This window comes from Falco naumanni, chromosome Z, assembly GCF_017639655.2.
Source record: "Falco naumanni isolate bFalNau1 chromosome Z, bFalNau1.pat, whole genome shotgun sequence".
Classification (NCBI taxonomy): domain Eukaryota; kingdom Metazoa; phylum Chordata; class Aves; order Falconiformes; family Falconidae; genus Falco; species Falco naumanni.
The window spans coordinates 83,964,658-83,983,620 of record NC_054080.1 but is presented as its reverse complement, the minus strand read 5'-3'; the positions used below and the strand labels follow the sequence as shown (position 1 = coordinate 83,983,620).

Below are 18,963 nucleotides of genomic sequence, written 5' to 3'. Positions count from 1 at the left end.
TGACTCTGGTTTTGCAGTTGGAAGGAGCCCAGCTGCAGGCTCCTTGGTCTGGGTGTTGTGCTGGCTGTCGCTGTGGTGTGTTTGGGTACTTGAGCGATGTCCATCCAGATTTATCCCTGCTCCCTGTTGAAGCATCCCGGGCAGTGCTGGGTTAACTCAGTGACCTTAAAGGGCTTTTCCAGCCAAAACGGTTCTTTGATTTCTCACCAGTGGGGGCCTGTGGGAGGGAGTCCTTCCCCTCCGGGAAGGTTTGCAGCAAAGCAGAGCACCTGGACCATGGATGGACTTCCCTGGGATGGAGGTGAGTGACAGCAGTCAATAGGAAAAGGCGTTTGAAGGCTGTTTGGCTTCAGAGGTGTGTGTTATAAATCCTGCTCGCAATGCTGCCCGAGGCTGTTCCCTGCAGCCTGGGGGTGCGGAAGGGGAGCCTTGCTGGGGCTCGGTGGGGTGGATATGTTGGGGTGCTGCTAGGTTTATTACCAGAACCTGCTTCTGATTATTCTTTGCGGGCTAGGGAGGTGGGGAATAATCCCTGCTTCTTCCTGGCAGCACAGGGCCAGGGGTTAGCGGTGGCCTTGGCAGCGCTGCGTTAACGGTTGGACTTGATCTGAAAGGTCTTTTCCCACCTACATCATTCTATGATACTAGTCTATGAATTTCTCCCGCTCGACCAAGGATTTTAGATGCCCGAGGGCCATTCTTGCGTGGGGGTTGTTTCACATCTCCTTCATCATCAGCTGTTCTGGGGTACATCCCTGTGGTACCTGGAGGTGGTGGAGCCTGTGTATCTGCTTGTGGTCCTCAAAGCCACCGCCCTGGAGCCTGTGTCCTCAAATCTAAACTTTCTGTTCACTTTCCTCAGGAAGACAGAATATTTCTTTTTAAGTGCCTTTTTAATAGTAAGTCTTGGGAAGAGATCAAAGAGTATTTAAATTCACTTCACTTGGGTCTTGGGGCAGTTTTAGTAGTGTAGCAAGAGGTCCTGGACAGAAAACCTCAGGCAGCAGGGAGATAGAACCTCGTTATTTCTAGATGTGCATAAACCATCTTAAATCCCATCCCCTCCAACACGTTTTATTTAGCAGAGCAAGTAGCGCTGTGGTTGCTTCAGAGTTGCATAAGACAGGCATGGTCTTAAAAAACTCCACTTCTCCTCAATTTGCTGTCGTGAATTGAATTTATTTTTCCATGCTCAGGAGCACTTGTGATGGGTGACTAACCCGCCTGGAATTTTAACTCTTGTTCATGGAAAGGAAAGCACTCGCCACCAGGCATACATCTGCATGAGCCGGTCTGCCCCACTGCCAGACAGGTTCGTTAGAATAGCTAAATTATTTTATTTTTTTCATTCCAAGGTGAGGTTTTAAGGAAGCATTAAGCTTGCTGCTTTTCTTTTCTTTTTCTTTTTTTTTTCTTTTTTCTTTCAGCCGCTGAAGAACAGAGCTGCTTTCCCAGCTGGGCCGTGTGATGCCGGGGGGGGGGGGGGGGGGGGGGGGGGGGGGCGGGGGGGGTGGCGCTCCTGCAGCAGCTCTCCCCAGGCAGGGGGGGCTCTGGCAAGGCTGGTTTGGCATCAGCCAAAAGCCCCTCAGGACCTTCATCTGGCAGGATGACTCCCAGCCCTGCCCCCCTGCAGCAGCAGCTGTCTGGTCTGAAAGCCCAGTCCCTGTCCTGGGAAACATCTGGTTCCTTGTTGGGGGTAACAGGGAAGGGAAACCTCTCCTGGCTCCTGGGGAGGGAACTCGGGGTTGTTTTCTGCTCCCCGTTGCAGATACTGCTGGCGAGCAGCGGTACGAACCTCGGGGTGGGAAGCAGTGCAAACTGTGCTTGGAACGGCACGTCCCTGTGCTCAGCATCTCCTGTTGGGTCCTGAAAATCAGCCAAGGTTCGGCTGTTCCTGCTCAGCTACCCATGGGGTTCAAACCTGCTGCTGGGGACAGTAGGTACAGCGCAGGAGCTGGCAACAAACTGCTCTAAGTTGTTTGCTTTAAAAAAAAAAAAAAAAAAAAAAAAACACACAAAAAAACCAAACCAAAACCCAAGACAAAGTAAATCCTTTTGTACTTGGTGCTGTTCTTTCAGTTCTGTGAGCAGTCGGCCTGGTGCACCGCGGCAGGGAGCTGTGCTCAGAAATCCTCTCCCTCCTTGGGCCAAAAATGCCGTTTTCCATGTCTCATGAGGATGCTTACGTTGCCTGTAGCTCTGGCAGAGGTAGAAGGGTGATGCTTCCCTTGGGATGAGCCCACCAACACATCAAGACTCAGGAGCTGAGCTGATTTTGGGGGTTGGAATGGAGAGTTTGAGGCAAAACTCGCCAGCGGGTGAGTGAGCTCCTGCCCACGGGCACCTCCTCAGCCCCATCCTGCAGCGTTTCTGCTCCAGCTCACTGGAGCTGCCAGGACAACCCGCGGGCGCTGGGGGGGTGGGATGTGGCAGGCTGGTTTGTGCAGGTAAGGTGCAGGCAGCTGGCGCTGAGGTGCTGAGCACCCACCTCCTGCCGTGGCTGAGCCCGGCTCTGGTACAGCAGCCAGGGCTGACGCTGGAGGGATCCCACGCTGGTGCCGCAGGGCTCCACTCCTGAAAGAAGTGTAACTGGCATAACCAAAAAAAAAAAGTGGGTTTGGTTTGTGAGGGTTTTTTTTCCCCAAAAAATACCTTTAGCCTTAGTTTGTTGGGTTTTTTTTCTTTCCAAAGTCACATTGCATTTCCAGCAGCTGCTTGGGTAAAATTTTAAGTAAATAAATGAAAAAGGAATGGAAGGAGCTGGGGGGTGCAGGTTGTTGCAAAGAAAACAGATGGGTTTGGGGGCAAAGGAGCTGCACCAAGGGGCTGTAGGAAAGCCCACACGCTGCGTGGCACGGCGTGATTTGGGGGGGGTGGAACTTGGCAGTGCTGGGTTAAGGGAGGGACTCTATGATCTTAAAGGTCTTTTCCCACCTAAACCATTCCATGACCGGCTCCAGATGACTCTGGTGGTGCCTGTCCCCAGCCTTCCCATGCCCGGGGATCCCCAGCCCCGTGTCCCTTAAAGGCTTTCGAGGACACAGACACACACAACCCCTCCTCCACGGGAGCCACATGCCCACGGCTCTGGTTCTGCTGCAGGTATTAAAAAAACACCTCAAACCCAAACCGTTTAGGTTTTGCAGGATTTCACGTTGCCGCAGCTCGCTGTGCCAGGCTGGCACAGTCCTGCCCCCGCCACCCTCCATCCCGGGGCAGGTTGGGCTCCAGGAGCCAAGTAAACGTGAAGCCGGGCGCCTGCGCTGCAGCTCAAGGGGTGTCACCCCCCCGGGATGGCGCAAGGGCCTCGCAGCCACCCCGGCCATCTGCTCCCTCCAACTGCCAGCAGCAGCTGAGCGTGAATATCGTTAACATACGAGCTATTGAGGGAGGGTCACAGCTCGAGCAAGCACTGCTGACGTTAACAGCACATACAACCCCCCGCCACCGCCAGCTTTGCGGGGCCACAGCTGAGGAGCGGGACCAGCAGGGCATTAGTGGGGTCTGGGAACGGCGCCGGCCGGAGCAAGGCTACGGCTGAGGCTGAAAGAGGGATTTTGCCACCGGCATGCGCTGCTCGGGCTCAGCCGCATCCTCCCCGGCCTGCACAGCATCGCTCCATCGCCACGCACGGCTGCCGAGACCTGGTAGCAGCTCCAGTCCCTGGTCCTTGCTCCGAGGCTGCAACACACAGAGCTCAGCTGGCGGATTAAAAAATATAATTTCCATTAATACAAACACCCACAAAACTGCCATGTCCCACCAGCTTCAGACAGCCTGGCACCTGCCTGCCCTCACGTGCTCCGGAGAGGCTACCACACCGGACGCTGCACTTGGCTTTGGGGTCACTTTGGTGGCACCCAAGCGGCTGACACACGGCACCGTGAGAAGAGGATGCTGTGAACCTGCAGCCTTGCCCCAAGGAGCTCTCCCAGCCCCCACACCATCCGAGACCACAGCTAGCAGTGCTGCCAGCCAGCCAGAAACAGGGTCAAAGCTGTCCGCTGCACAAAATAAAGAAGCCAAAGACTCAGATCTTTACCTTTTTTAATCAAAAACATACTCTGTTACAGAATTTCAGGAAAGTTAACTACAGTATATTATCCACAAACTAGGTCTAATGAAAAACATACAATAAGCTACAAAGGAACTACTGGGAATTCTGTTGACCACTTATCAAAAGGCAATGGCTAAAAGAAGAAACACTTAACTAGGCTTTCATGCTCAAAAAACCCTCTCGCAGCAAGTTTTGGGTTACGGGTAATTCGCAGCTCTCAATCCAGCTGAATCACAACTTTGTAGTGCTACCAAACTGCACCAAAAAGACACAGAAAAAGGTACTGGAGCAAGAAAGCATTAGGTGATTTTGGTGAGCTTGAAAGAATTAAGTCCTGTAAATTTAGGAGCGGCACAGCGCTCAGAAGGCACAACAGCAGCCAACAGCACAAAAACTTCTCGAGATTTTGTCGGCGGTAGTTCTGCTTTCCGCCAGGTCTCACCAAGTGAAACTTCCGCAGTGCTGGAAAGTCAAGTCACTTCTTGAGGACCTCGGCAGCACCATACGCAGCAGATTCAACTTGACCTGGCTGCACCTCCCAGATCGTTTTCAGAAACACATGATCTTTGGCTTTGCAGGCAGATGACACAACGCAAGGATACGTACAGCATCCAGCTCCTACGTGACCGGTGGGGAAGTGCTTTCCGTTGGCTCATCTCCCTGCCCGGGACCGAAGTGCGACTAGGCGCATCAGGAGTAGATGCAACCAGCTTAGTGCTTGTGAATAATGCACATGCCTACGACGGGCAAGCTGCAAATCTCAGTCACAAGAACAGCACCGTGATCCTCAAAAACCTGTCACCAGTCATGGAAACACTCATCAGCAGGACCAGGCAAGACCATGACCTTCAATGTTTAAGCCTTAACTTAAAAAACGGAAAGGAAGTAACCGCTCAAAAATTGTGTCCTTAAGAACACCTGACAACCAAGCATCTTGTAATTTTATAGAGCAGATGCTAAGTAGCATGGGGCGTGACAGGAGAAGGCAGGGGGGGAGGAAAGAGGATTTCCTAAATGAAGTCTGAATCCCACTTAGAGGAAGACCCATCTGGCTGTCTTTAACTGGTTGCATTAAAGAAGTGACCAGCAATCCCAGTCACCCCGTGTAGCAGAGTAAAAATGCAAATTGAGGAGACAGTCCTTTCTAAAGCGCTTACTCTTCAAAGAAGAGATTAAAGGTGTCTCAATAAAGACTACCAGCAAGACGTAAACAACATTCAAAGAGTTCAGAGGCAGAAGCCCCCCCAGATACACTGGCACAGGAATTTTTTTAATGGATCCTAGTAAAAGAATTGAGGCAGTCGTTCCTGAGCTACGCAGAGAGGACGCTGTCGTCTTTAGAAGTGTCACAAGAAGTAAGATGGTCTCAAAGTTAAGGCACAGGAGTTGGACACAGGTTCAATGACTACTGCTGCTACAGACCTCTTTTGTGACTGGGGGAGACCGTCACCTCCTTTAGGTCCCTCTCTGTAAAGCAGCCAGAGTATTTCCCAGGTCTTCAGTATGCTAGAGCCGTTAATGAAGTTATTGATGTCACAGCCAGGGGGTCTGGGTCCCTGAGCACATCGCTCTCATCAAGCCCAGTAAAGCCACATCTCAGAACAACCATTTCTAACCAGCACTGCGTAGCGCTTACGGCTCCTTCTAAGGGTTTCCCATTAGAATTCTTTTAAATATTTTTGAAACCATGCCAGCGAAAAGGTTTCCTCTCCTACATCTCTTATCCCGTCAACTTCAAATGCCCTTGCTTTCAAAACTAACAATAACACGGCTAAAGCCATCTAAACCCTGTGGTGCTAAACCCAACTCTCCAGAACATGAAGTGAAATTACAAGGCACTCCAGCTCCAATGCTTTTTTTGAGGAGCACACGTGTAACCGAGGGTGAGAAACACAAGGGTAATTACTCCAGCGAAAGAACGAAGCAGAACAGACCCGGGAACAGGAGCACAAGCTAGAGTTTGCTAGCTGAAAAAAATACTTGTTGAATTCACCGACTCTGAGACATTTGGAGCTGAAGAGGAGGCGCGATTCTGGCATTCTTGACATCCCTGCCTACAGCGCGTATGGGGATCGTCACGGCTGTCAAGCAGCTGTAGCTCTTTTTTGAATCTCAGAAAAAGACATAAATGCAAGACTGTCAAAGATTCAATGTGCTGCTGCTGAAGGGTTTCCAATCCATTATGTGCTGCCTTTTATGCCCTGTCACAAGAAATAAAAGTACAAAAATTAAGTTAAAGGCATATTAAAAACTAAGAACGAGTCTCTCATTTTGCCCTTTAACAGTTATGACTGCATCTTATCAGTAACCGTCTAGTGGATAAGACGAGCGCCATTTCAGCATTTTTACTGCCCCACACAATATTCAGATTACTCCTGATGTGGAGCCTGCGCCTTCTTGGTTCTGATAAACTCAACCGATGTTCTTTTGTTGTTCCATTCAGCATGTTTTTAGCCATCTAAATACCACATTATAGGTACCATTCACTGTAGGTAGAGACTTCGGGAGACTTGCAAAACATCTGCCAAAACCACCCCAGTCTTAATAGCTGAATTCTTTCAGGCTGCAATCCGGGCAGGAACACCAACAGGCAGAAGCAATCTGTTACTGTTATCAGAGTTCGGCACAATTCAAAAATAAGAAACTGGTACAGAGGGTTTTCTGTGAAGTGGCCACACACAGATCAGACACCCACCAAGATAAGCATCTTGCAAACCCGCAAAGCTAAACAGGGAGTAAGCTCAGGGACTCCTAATCAAAAGAACAGTCTGTTATAAGCAGTTTGTCCGTCGGAAGGCCAGACGCCTCCCAAGGCCGAGGCACCTTGAAACGAGCAGTAAGAGCAGGGCAGACAATTCAAAAGGGGGTTGGCAAGAAGAACATGTAGTCAGGCTTTTCATTTCTTCCCCCCAGTCAAGCTTTCTGTTATGGATGAAGCATAACTGAGCTGCTGGTTAATAAGCTTCTCTGAGGACGTAGTCAGAATCCTCTACTGAAAGTGTTCCTCAAGAACCTGAAGCTTGCTTTTCAGACAAACTAGATCATTAGGAGTGAAAAGAAAACAAAAAAAGTTTTAAACTAAAGGCCTTGAGAAAAAGAAATGTGATTTTTCCAAGTATCAAGGAGTCACCACATAAGAGGGGGAAAAAGACGACTCATCTCATTAGGAGTTAGTCTGAAGAAGGCAACAACTGTTAATGAAAACACGGAGGAAACTCATGCAGTCTTCTGTGCTTCCACGCCTAAGACAGAAACAATGACCACTGACATCTTCAGTAAGGATTTCAGCAGATGGGGGAAGCAATACCTAAACACTGTGTTCACAGCCCTCTACAGATTCCTGAAACTATGCAAGAAGCTTGGCAAAAAGCCTCCGAATAATCTCTTCCAAGATTTCTACTTAGGTTAACCACTACAGCTGCACTGCCAGGTCGGCTCAGTACAGCACGGCGGGCAGACCAAACTGGCAGCGAAGGACCGAAGCTGGTGTCTACGTACTTCTAAGCCTGTTTCACTAAGCTCCGACTCCCTACACACAGGCCGAAAAAAGCAGGAATTCCTGCTCCCTCTTCATACCCCAGCAAACAGCCGAAACAGATATCCTTAGGACATGCTTTTAGTGAGAAGCGGGGAGCAAGAAAAATGAGAGTTGCTTCCTGGCAATTCAAACCAACAAAAATTCCTACCACTATTGGCTGCTGCTGGTCTTGCAAAGTGAAATAATCCATCAAGACAAGATCAATGAGTTCAAGGTGCAGAATTACATAATAGAAGCAAACTAAATTTATAAAAATCAGGGTTTTCATAGTTTTATTTATACTACTAACTAGAGAGAAAGCATACATATTGTATCTGTCATACAGTCAATACATCTGCATTTTGTTTTCTACTATAAATTCTCTATACAAAGTCATTGCCAATTGATACGGTCATTGATGGCATAGGGCTTAAAATAACCAAGAGGTATAAAAACAAGTTTGCCATCTTGCCCTGAGTGGAAATGGTGAACAGATACAAAAACTGGATCCTAAATATCGATGTAATATTATACACGATTTAATGGTATATGCAAGTAAAAAGAGTCATGCAAGTTTTTTAAAATACCTGCCAAGTTTTACTTGAGTAAAATCATAGAAGTCAGTAGTAGTTATGAAAATATGTTCCTGCCATTAGGTACTCATTATGCATTTTCAGTGGCAACTTTGCAGACTGGGTATTTCATGTTATACTTAAACCGAGTGCCAGCACTGAAAGTATCCATTTCCTTTAGTGTTTTAAAACTCACGCATCTATATAAATAAAAATCTAAGATATCTTTTTTTTTTAAAAACTAGTGAAGGAAAAGCCACATTTCTTTTCCTTGCTATTTTTAATCAATGCCAACAACGTACGTCTCGTCCCTCACTTTTTGGCAGCTTCTAGGTTTTAATCTGGAAAAATCATAACAAGATAGTCAACAAAATAAAGAAGTCTTCTGTTAACTATTGTTCCCTAAAAAGAACATCACAAATCAGCTGGAATTTTAAAGTTGCTATAAGGTAAATGTTTTTAACTATTAGAAGGAATTTTCAGATATAAATATATATATAATATATATTCTGCATACAAAAGGCTCCTGTGAGGCTTATCACCAAGATGCCACAATAGAGAAGGAAAGTTTCAAAGGGAACAAACCCAATACTGTAAAGTCTCTATAAGGCGTTTACCTTCCACTTTAAGCCCTGTATTATGACAGTTAAGTTCTGAAAATAACTGAAATCCAAATTCTGCATGTTCAGTTTCTTTCTGCTAAGAGCAAGGCGGCAAACACATTTTTAAAACCTGGTTTTAGAAGATTAAGCAGAACAAAAGTAAAATATATCTTCAGGTTATAAACAGAAATGTATTTTACAATCCACCATCCTCACAATATAATGGCCCACAGCAGTGCAGCAGAGGGATCTCAGTCTAAAGGTTGTGGGTCTGCAATAGGCATGGTATGAAGTACTTCATCTAGAAGCTGGAGGGCACGGTGTAAGTGAATTTCAATCCAGCACGGTGTCTCTTTGATGCTCTGTCTTGGGTAATCAGGTCCCCAACCTTTTACAAAACTCATCCTGAGTATGCATAAGCGGCGGAGGTCATCTACACCGATTCCAGCAGCAGCAGACAAACCTAAACAGGAGAGGTTTCACGTAAGCGTTCACAGACACGTTTCTTTTATCATCTGGTTTGTTTAGCCATTCCTGTCTGCTCGGCTCTCTCTTCATGTACAGCTTCCCCTCTCACCACAGCAAAGGCCAATCCACATTTCTAGATCTCTGCTACAATGAACGCAGCGATTACTCTGCGTTTCTTCCAATTAAATTTTTTCTCATCGTTCTGCAATCTTGAAAGTGTTCTGAAATATAAAACTCCTTATAATAAAGCAGACATGGTGAAACCCAATGTCTTATATGATAACAATGCGCACAAACCTTATTTAAGAAACACAGTCAAAAAATACTTATCCCTGAGGTTTGCAAAAATGCTGCATTTTTAGTGTAAGAACTGTGACTGACCACCTGCAGGAAACTGGATGAACTAATTACATTGCTTGCATCTAATAAAATAAAAAAGATGAATACAGCTGGCAAACTTCAGATTGCAAGTATGATTAAGAAAAAAATTAAATACATCCTTCAAAATGCCTTCAGCAATTTGCAGGACAGCTGGAGAGTCACATGGCAACACAAGGAATCCAGAAAACACTAGGGCACATAAAGCAGTCTGAGACATGTAGGTACTTACACTTTTAGAAATACTTGGGTACAATTTCAAGGATACAGAATTTAGTAACTAAGAAAACTCTAGCCCAGAATAATAATTAAAAAAAAAAAAAAAAAAAAGAGAGAAAGAGAAACACACCCTCACGCTCTCTTCTTCCTCTTCTCAAGAACTGTAATACTAACTTCTATACCTAGTCAAGGACTTTGTTGCCCAGTAAACCCTATTGTTTTGAGTAACATTTCTATGAGCTTAGATCTCATAGATCATTTTTCAAGCTTGGGATAAGCAGCCAAAAGTATCTCTGCTTAAACTCTCTTTTATTTATTTAAAAGGTTATGCTTGTAAAGAATATTTATTTAAATATTTTTTTTAAAAAAAAATTATTTATTTACAAGGTTATGCTATCTGACCTTGTATAGAACATGTTTTCTGTTGTACCGCAACACTTCTTGCAGTACAGTAAGTACCCACTTTCATATCCAGCGTTCCCTGAAGGCTACAGAGTGAAAACTCAGAGTGAAAACTGGTGTGTGGAGCAGTAACAAACCGAATGAATACAGACTTACTTGGATGCCACCCCCGCCCCATCTCACCCCAGTCTTACTACCTCGTTCCAAGTTAGCTTGCACCACTGCAGGGGCGATGGGTGGATGGGTGCGGTTATGAGGAGAGCTGTGTTGTTTGTTTTCAGGTAAGGAAAAAAGAGGAGACCAATAGTTAATGTACTTACTAATGGCTGGGGCTATTCCACCTACTGATCCTGGTCCAGGGATGTTTCCTGCTACTGCTGCAGCTTGAGCAGCAGCGGCAGCTTGCGCCGTGGCAGCCTGCTGTTGCATCTGACGATGACACTGGCGTAAATCAAACACCTTAAAAAAACCCAACAAAACAAAACCAACCTGAACTATGTAGACTTACCAAAATCAAGGAGGGAAAGAATTCCTCAGCTCCCATCCCCAATAATCTGGACCTCTCTGCTCGCCCAAAGCAACTTCTGCGGTCTCATCATGCACTTGGATAAAAGCAAGCCTTCCCTGTTTTGCTTAATTTCTAACAGAAACAGTCCATTAAAGCTGTTTCTGAAGAAACCCTTCTCATATGATGTTACTACCACCAGCAATACCAGAACCCGGCTGAGCTGAGCAGGTTAAAGCATACTCTATGTGGAACTGACTGCGGGACCACAGTCTGAAGAATGCCACAGGCTGATATAATCCCAGCTTCTTAGTTAAATCCCAGGATCTCCAGAAAAACAGGCACATAAATAAAAATGGGAGCCACCAAATCCTGCTTAACTTTGTCAGACTTTATTCTTTTTCACTGCGTTACTCAAATATGTCAGTCCCTTTAAAAGAAATACCAATAATTGATAAAGTTTCAGCAGCTAGGTTTCAGGTTGGTAGCATTTTCTATCTTTGTGATCAGGCTCGGCAGTAATATCTACAGAAACTCTGTTCTCATACTAGAAAGCTCGGGCACAGAAGTCAGTGGGGTTTCTTTCACCTTCATTACACGATTTGTCTGCAAAACTGAGGATTAAAAAACCCCAAAATAAAAAAAAACACTGCAAATTTCAAGCAGTTTATCTCTAATTCAATAATTATTTTTCACAAGTGTGATTTGCCATAAATAAAGCTTCAAATCTGGCAGAGGCATGTCCAAGTAAGAACCTCCCAAAAATAATTTGTTTCCATGCAACTTTCTGCAACCTCTAGATCACTCACATTCGTTAACGCTAACACACACTTTACACTTCTACTGCATTTATACACACTTTCCCAATTTTTCTTATTTTGGAGAGAAAGTAAAGAAACAGATAACCTATGCTAAAAATTTTAGTAGCACTTAATTTAAAACTGTAAGGCTAAAAGTAGAAAGAACTGCTATCAAGACTGTTTGTGACAAAATACAAAATCAGTTTCTTTCATAGTATCTAGATGATACTTAAAAGTTTAGAGTAATTTTAAAAAGTCATCTTAAATGACTTGTCAAATGGAGTATATTTTTTTTTTTATAAGGAAAACCAAAAGGAAAGTGACATTTAAGTCAGTGCCTCATAGCTTCCCTAACATTTACACAACACTTTTACAAGAACCAAATGTATGCTATTTCCCCCACAATTTTCATCTAGGAACATCAAACCAACCTTTATATATGCACTTGGGTAAATCTTGTGAACAGCATCCCCTGGTGCACGCCCTGCTTCTCTGTCCAGGTAGTAACTCTGAACGAAGACTGCATGGTCACTGAGGCATCGCACCCACACGTCACCTTCTCCTTTGCACTCCAACTGCACCCCTTTACCTATGTGCAACCTTAAAAAGAAAAACAGTTCCAATGCACCTGTGTGTACATACTGTAAATGAGACCTTTACTAAATAAACCATGAACAATTTTCCAGCACTCAGTCAGCGGTGCTGTCTTAATTTACGCTCCACTCATACAAGGACCTGAAATTGTAGTTATTATCTTAGGTGTAAGTCAGTACATAGTCACACAAAATCTGTAAAGTAAAAAGCCATCTGTAATACCACGTAAAGAGCTGTGAGAAACACAGAACGCAGAAGCAATGATTTTTGAGTAGCAGCTACTGTACTCATTGACAATATAGAGCTGTGATGCCAAACACATTCAGTTCTGTTCAGAAGTGTAAAATCCCACAAGTATTCTAGTATAGAAACATAGTATAGAAAATCTAGTACAGAAATAGTACATACACAAAACCACATTTTAATGCAGAATTGTGTGTTCGTTTGAATCTCATTACAGCAATCTAGCATTTTGATCGCCACAATGCAACGTTCTTGAAGACGTGGAATCATTTTCCTCCTCTTTTGTTTCAAAGAGGGAAAAAAAGCATTGCAAGATTGCTTCGGTTCTCTATGCTTCCACATCAAAGCCTATCCCACAGATGGCGAGAATGAATGAAAATCCACTAGCTCTTTATCAACCTTCCTTCGCTCCTCTGACAAATCGATATATTGCAGTTATTCTCACATCACTCTCTGGTGTGGAGAGCTAATATTCAGCTTGCATACATAATGGCACGAGTTGCTAATTTTATCCTTGAAGGTGCTGCCTTTGAAAGCCAAGAAAAGCAATGCACTACTGCAAAGCACCGAAAGTCTTTGTCACACAGTCCACATTTTGAATGCATTACAGTTGTGGCCTAGAAAGATACACTCTGCTACACTTAATTCAAAGAAACATACCAGACTTGTCATTTCAAAAGGGAGGCACACACTGAAGGCAAAACCAAATGATTACCAAATACCACAGAGAGCTGGGGGCTCTGGGGATTTGCAGAATACCTTGCTCTTTCAATGGCTTCTGTTCTATGCACGTTGGAAAGCTGGCCCAGGCAAAAACGGTCTCCTCCAGAAGGATCCACGTATCCATCAACCGTAACGATCGGACAGCTTGAAGGGACCTTAAATGTTTCTCCAACTTGCACGTCCATTTCAAAATATGCGATTGAACACCAATATTCTGGAGCTAAAGAATATATACAATTAACCGCCTGAAAGGCGCACCCACCCACCCCAAAACCCATTCCAGACAATCAATTAAGTCTGCTGCAAATCCATTGATCATAAGCAAGTTCAGATAGAAACGGACATGTCTGCTAGCACAGAGAAACTCCACATGCTACAACAAACACGGGCTTGTCATTTTTTCTTTGAGCACACATCATCACAAGGATTTGTTGTAGTTGAGATCTTTTAAGTCTTTGAACTGTTTATAATTCCAGTTAGATTTTGCAAGCTATCTGCATTCCCACACCTTATAGCTCGATTTTGCCCTCCTTTAGCGTACATACACATGTCTACTCATGGCTAGGCAGATATAAACTAACCCTGAAACAGATCTGGCTTAGGATACAAGAGTAACCACCTCCCAGGTGAAAGCAGTTTTCTCTATCCTCCCTGCAAAGCAAACCAGATTTGGAAAGCAGGGCAATGGGGGAAAAATATCAAAGATCACACACTGATCTTGTCTGCACACAAGAAAGTCAGTAATGGGATAAAACAAGGAAGTAGATAAAACAAGGAAGAAGAACAAAGTGGCATGTTATAATAGCAAAGAGGCGCCTTTTAACTCATACCATTTTAAAAACAGGCTACAAAGGAAAGATGGTACTTAGAAGAAGCTACCATGTGAGGAAGGGAAATCCTGACTCCCTAGAGCATGCTGCTGAAGCCCAAACACTTCAAATAAGCAAGGAAACCTGATAAAGCACACGAAGTGATTTTGTACATGTGTGTCTGCTGCTTGTGTGCTACCTGGGAGTAACTGGCTTGCCCAGCCGTCTGCAGGGTTTGTTGTGCATGCTTTTAAGAAGAGTTTCTCTCTCTTCAGACACAGTAAAACCTGAAGTTGCCACAAGCTTAAGTCACTGGGGATTTCGGGACTCAGCACCTTTGCTGACTACAAGGGCCAATTTCCACAAAACAGTAACACAGCTGACACTGAAGCAGCTTGTTGGGAAGGGCAAAGAAAATCAGGACTACAGTGTACTCAAAACAGGGGAAACAGAAGAGCAAACATGACAGGACCTAAATGCCACAGCCTGATAAGCCAACAGGAAAAAAAGTTCTGCCAGTGCCGTAAGTGGTACTCAATCATTACAAACAGCAGGACCCAACGGCACACCTACTTGTCTTAAACCGTTGTTCTGTTTTCATTAGAAAAGAATAAACCTGTGCCTGAATTGCTTTAAGTTTTTTATCTTCACATAAATACTCATGTCTGTGAGAACTGAATAGGGTGAGACCAATAGGTGAATCAACAGGGTGAAAGAGACACACCAAATAATACAAAATACAGTTTAGCTACAGTTCAGTTCAGCCAGCAATTAACAACCGTTTATTTCTGGTACTGTCACTGGCCAATGAATAAACAAGTTAAAACTTTTAGTTCTTCAACTATGCAGCTCTCCCTATGCAGGCAATAGCTTTGCTGTTGTTAAAATCAGAATACCACCTCACACCTGCAATGGAGCTAGCTTGTACCACAAGACCAGACCCGCTTAGTTCCATGAACTGCTACCATTAATGAAGACTCCTGAAAAGCAAGCTTCTGCGCAAAGCTCCGAAGACGAATTTAGCTCCAAAAATGCTAAGAAGGGCAATAACTGTCTTTCAGGGTATCTGGTTGTCACAATGGACTTCCAGATTACAGATCCAAGAGGGCTTTGGCGTGACCTAAGCTCCATGACATTTCTAAGATGGCAAAAATTTGTACAACTTCAGGCAACCTACAAAGTTTAGAATCGAGGACATTCAGAGTTCAGTCACCTCCAAGGTAGGCACCAGCTCAGAGTGGGTTTGAGGATTGCAATCTTAAGCTGCAAACTGAATATAATTTAGATGCCTGTGTCACCATTCCAAAAGAGATGTCTGAATCCAAAAGGCCACATCACAAAATGGTTCCTCTCCTTTTGTCCCATTTTGAATGCGTATAATTCATGAATTCATAAATCTCATGAATTTCAGAGTACTTTATACCAAGAAAAAAACCATCAGAACTGACAACAGAAACTTATTCATTTCCATGATATTAACGTTATATGTTAGATTTTACTCACCAGGATGATTTGATATAGGCGGCTGGAATGCGAGTTCATTGTGAACTGGCCCTTTAAAAGAAAACATGCAATTCGTTTTACAGGAGGAAAAATAAGGTTTTCTTTCTTGTTTTCCTATGAAAAAAAGACTTGTGAGGATGCCAGATGCTATAAATCCCAGTAATTTCAGAATCAACTGGCCAAAACTGACGGGGGAGAAAGATGCCCACAGAAGAACTACGCTCTTAAGAGGTTTCCTAAAAATTCAGTTGAGTTGAGTAGAGCAAAGAGCTCCATTAGTATCCCAGGAACAAAGGCCACATGCTGCCCAAGCCAGACCCAGCTCTGGGAGAGAGCAGAAACCAGATGTAGTATGGAGATGTAACAGAATTAGGACTTAGGCTTCACATGTACCCCAAGTTGGACAAGGAGAGAAGCACTGCACAGAGGCGAGTCATACATATCAGCTAGAAACCACACTTCATTAGTTTCATCGATCACAGAACAAGTTGCCCAGCGTGCTGTGGACTTGACCAAAAGAAATACTACCTGAAGATGGAAAAAAGCCCTAGAGAACTCATTTTCTAAAGAAAAAAAATACTGAATACAGTCCTGTTATCAGTCAGTTTATTCCCTCTGCTTTTATAAACTAACTAGGTCCCTTACAGGCAGCAGAGAACAAGGAAAGACTTAAACACAGCATTGTAAGGAACAGCAGCTTTCGCAACAAGATGTCAAAAAAGGCACAACGGTGGTAGGTGTCAAAACATGCAACTTTCCAAAGCGAGAAATGGCAGCAGCCAAGAAAAGCTCTATGCGGTATCACCAGCCAGTTACAAATATTAATTATGGAAAGAAACATGCACTGAGAAACGTTTATAGAGTATCTACACCACCACTGGAAGTTTTTTTTACATTCTGGTATTTCTAACAAATAAGATAAGTGGGATACTAACAAGAAAATAACAAAACTTAATAACCATATCTAATCCACAATTTTTGATAGATACAAGCTGAAGTGTCATTCTAACATTAACTCACATTATGTTCTCCCCTCCACTAATAACAACTGTTGCAAACAGGTGATCTGCTTAACTATTGTATTAGGAAATAAAGAAACATTCTAGATTTTTGCCGCAAAATTTAGAAAAACTTTAGTTTGGGTGGGGTTTTTTTGCATCATATTCTTACAATGCACATAACATACTAGACACAGTAGAAATCTGACCACCTTTGTTTTTTGCCTTCCCATCTTAAGAGGTTGTGGTTCTACTTCACAGATGAAAAAGATTTTCAAGTTTGTGTGCCAAATGTACTCATGAACCAGGCTGTGGCAAAACCCCTTCACTGAGAAGTACTTTACTGCACGAGCTGTCACAAAGTTGTTTTAAACTGGCTGGTGTACCTGGACACACATCTTCCAAAGCTTAAGGGAGATTTTTACCTCATTAACACATGACTTCAAAATTTCTAGAAAATAAAAACAGCCAGGAACTTCCACATTTTGAAAGAAAACGATCTAAACAACACATTCTAAATCAACTTCCTTTTCTGCAAAGGAAATATTTACTCTAAGATTGCAAAGCTTTAAAAACAGGTTCAGAAAGGAAAGGCTAGTTTTGTTAGGTATAGTAAGACATCTATAATATAGATGGCATCACTATAGCTTTCCAAATTTCCAACCTCTGCTGCTTTAAGGGAGGAAAGTCCATCAAGCTCTTTTATTTACCTGTCAGAATATACTAAACAAGTAATGGTAGTTCTATAACAAAAAACAACAACAAAAAAAAGGATTTGGGGTTAAAGAATAATCACAAATGAGCCCTCACCGTTCACCAAAACTGAAAACGAATTGAGTGATTTGGAAGTGTGCACTACTTACAGTAATGTCCAGGATGCATAGGTGGATGATGCTGAAGATGGCCATTCTGGTGGTGAGGTATGGTAGGCGTGTAGGCTGCCGTCCGACTTCCAGTCCAAGTTGTAGTACTGTCTAGAAAAAGAAAGGAGCAGTTGGTTTTTAAGGGAGTTTTTCCGCATCTCACTTCTAATCCTCTATTTCTCCTGAACATTTGGAAACTGGTTTTAGAAAACTAAGAAGAGTGCACATATGTATATACTCACTGTGATGGTAAGTAGCTGGCTGAGCTGTAAACCCATTCTGCTGAGTTCCTGGCTGAGGCCCTGAAGCAATCTGTAAGAGTCCATCACTATGGCTACCTGTCAATATACTGGTAGGTTGACCTGGTAAAAGAACACACTACCTATTCATGAACGTTCCAAAATTTGAATTAAGAAGAGCTCAGCACTACTGGGTAGGAAAATACACCCAACTAAGGGCACTGCAATACACAGTTCCTACAAGTCTGGTTTCAGTACTTTTTTTCCACCCACCAGAGTGTCCTAGGAAACTTGAAGCAAGATGCTCTGCATCAGCTAATTTTGACTCTGACACCCTTAATATTTTAGGAGTAGAAGTATGCAGAGAACTCTGTTTATCAACCACACCTTTGTTCTGTTTGCATCTCATTTTCTGATTTGAAAGGAAAGAAGAAGAGATGTCACAGGTTTTACTGAATAACATAGCTGGAGTAGATTTGGTATGAATCCAAACAGGCCAACGGCAGGTCCAACAAGTTGCTTTTTTTCAGCATAACAACTGTTCCTAAGGAGGACACTCGCTTAAATTTATGTTCCTCCAAAACATACTGAACAGTACTTGGTTTTTTGGAATAGAGCTGCATACATCACTGGACTCCTTCCTGAGAAAGTCACTAGGATTATTTTATTTTTTTTCCTCCCAAGTAAGTATTTCAAGAATTGTCTAAGCTTTAAAGTAAAACTACAGATATTTCAGAACAGGTTAACGGAATTTGATTTTAAAAGGCTTCAGCTCAGCCATTAACACTAAACTGATCAGCAGTTTCACAAGTACACTTGCACTCTCAAACTGGTGTGGCTAGCAGAATTTAACACGTTGAGAACTTGAATTAAAACCTAAAAATGAGCTTTTTTTCCTGTCTACTTGGCTCCAACAATTATAGCACTGATGAGAAAAAGTTACTGACTATAAACTGTTGTGCAAAGGCAAAACAATTAAACCACCTATCCTTTTTTCTCTGCTTGAGACAAATACAGACATTGTATCTCAGCTTGGCAAAACCATCATTAGTCTCAGCAAAAAAAGTTGTCAACTAAAAATAAAGAACATTATCAAAACACCACACCACCATAATTCAAATTTGATAACACGAAGTTCGTTATATTCACATGTCTTTTGATATTAAAGTGACAAAGACTATGTGAAACCCCTCCAAAACTTCATGGTTTCCCTACGCTGGGGCTGCAGGATACTGCGTACCTAAGTGCTTTACTGTCCTGCTGAAGTGTGAGGTTTGCTGTGTTTGATATTGGTAAACCAGACTCTTCCACTTGGACCAGATACACACAGAGAAGAAAAACTTCAACGCAGCACTCCAACAGACTCATGAAAATATTAATTAAGGCTGCTCCTTTGGTGGTACAGTGGGCCATTATAAAAATGATCAAGTTAAAACTGGAAGACTCATTTTGTCAGCTGTGGAACACTAAA

General features: G+C 43.4%; 1 protein-coding gene across 4 annotated transcripts in view; it reads right to left on the bottom strand.

The window, feature by feature from the left end:
* Window positions 1–4,033: 4,033 nt before the first annotated feature.
* SMAD4 (SMAD family member 4) overlaps window positions 4,034–18,963 on the bottom strand; it is a 29,202-nt gene continuing 14,272 nt past the window's right edge. For 3 of the 4 annotated variants that reach the window (XM_040579386.1, XM_040579385.1, XM_040579388.1), the window contains 7 exons: window positions 17,496–17,615; window positions 17,254–17,364; window positions 15,393–15,443; window positions 13,117–13,300; window positions 11,952–12,120; window positions 10,536–10,674; window positions 4,034–9,211 (listed from right to left, as the gene is read on the bottom strand). In XM_040579386.1, the coding sequence (XP_040435320.1) occupies window positions 9,000–9,211; window positions 10,536–10,674; window positions 11,952–12,120; window positions 13,117–13,300; window positions 15,393–15,443; window positions 17,254–17,364; window positions 17,496–17,615 (986 nt within the window). In that variant the 3' untranslated portion in view covers window positions 4,034–8,999. The remainder of the gene's footprint in view (window positions 9,212–10,535; window positions 10,675–11,951; window positions 12,121–13,116; window positions 13,301–15,392; window positions 15,444–17,253; window positions 17,365–17,495; window positions 17,616–18,963) is intronic. The other variant, XM_040579387.1, reaches the window with a different exon arrangement.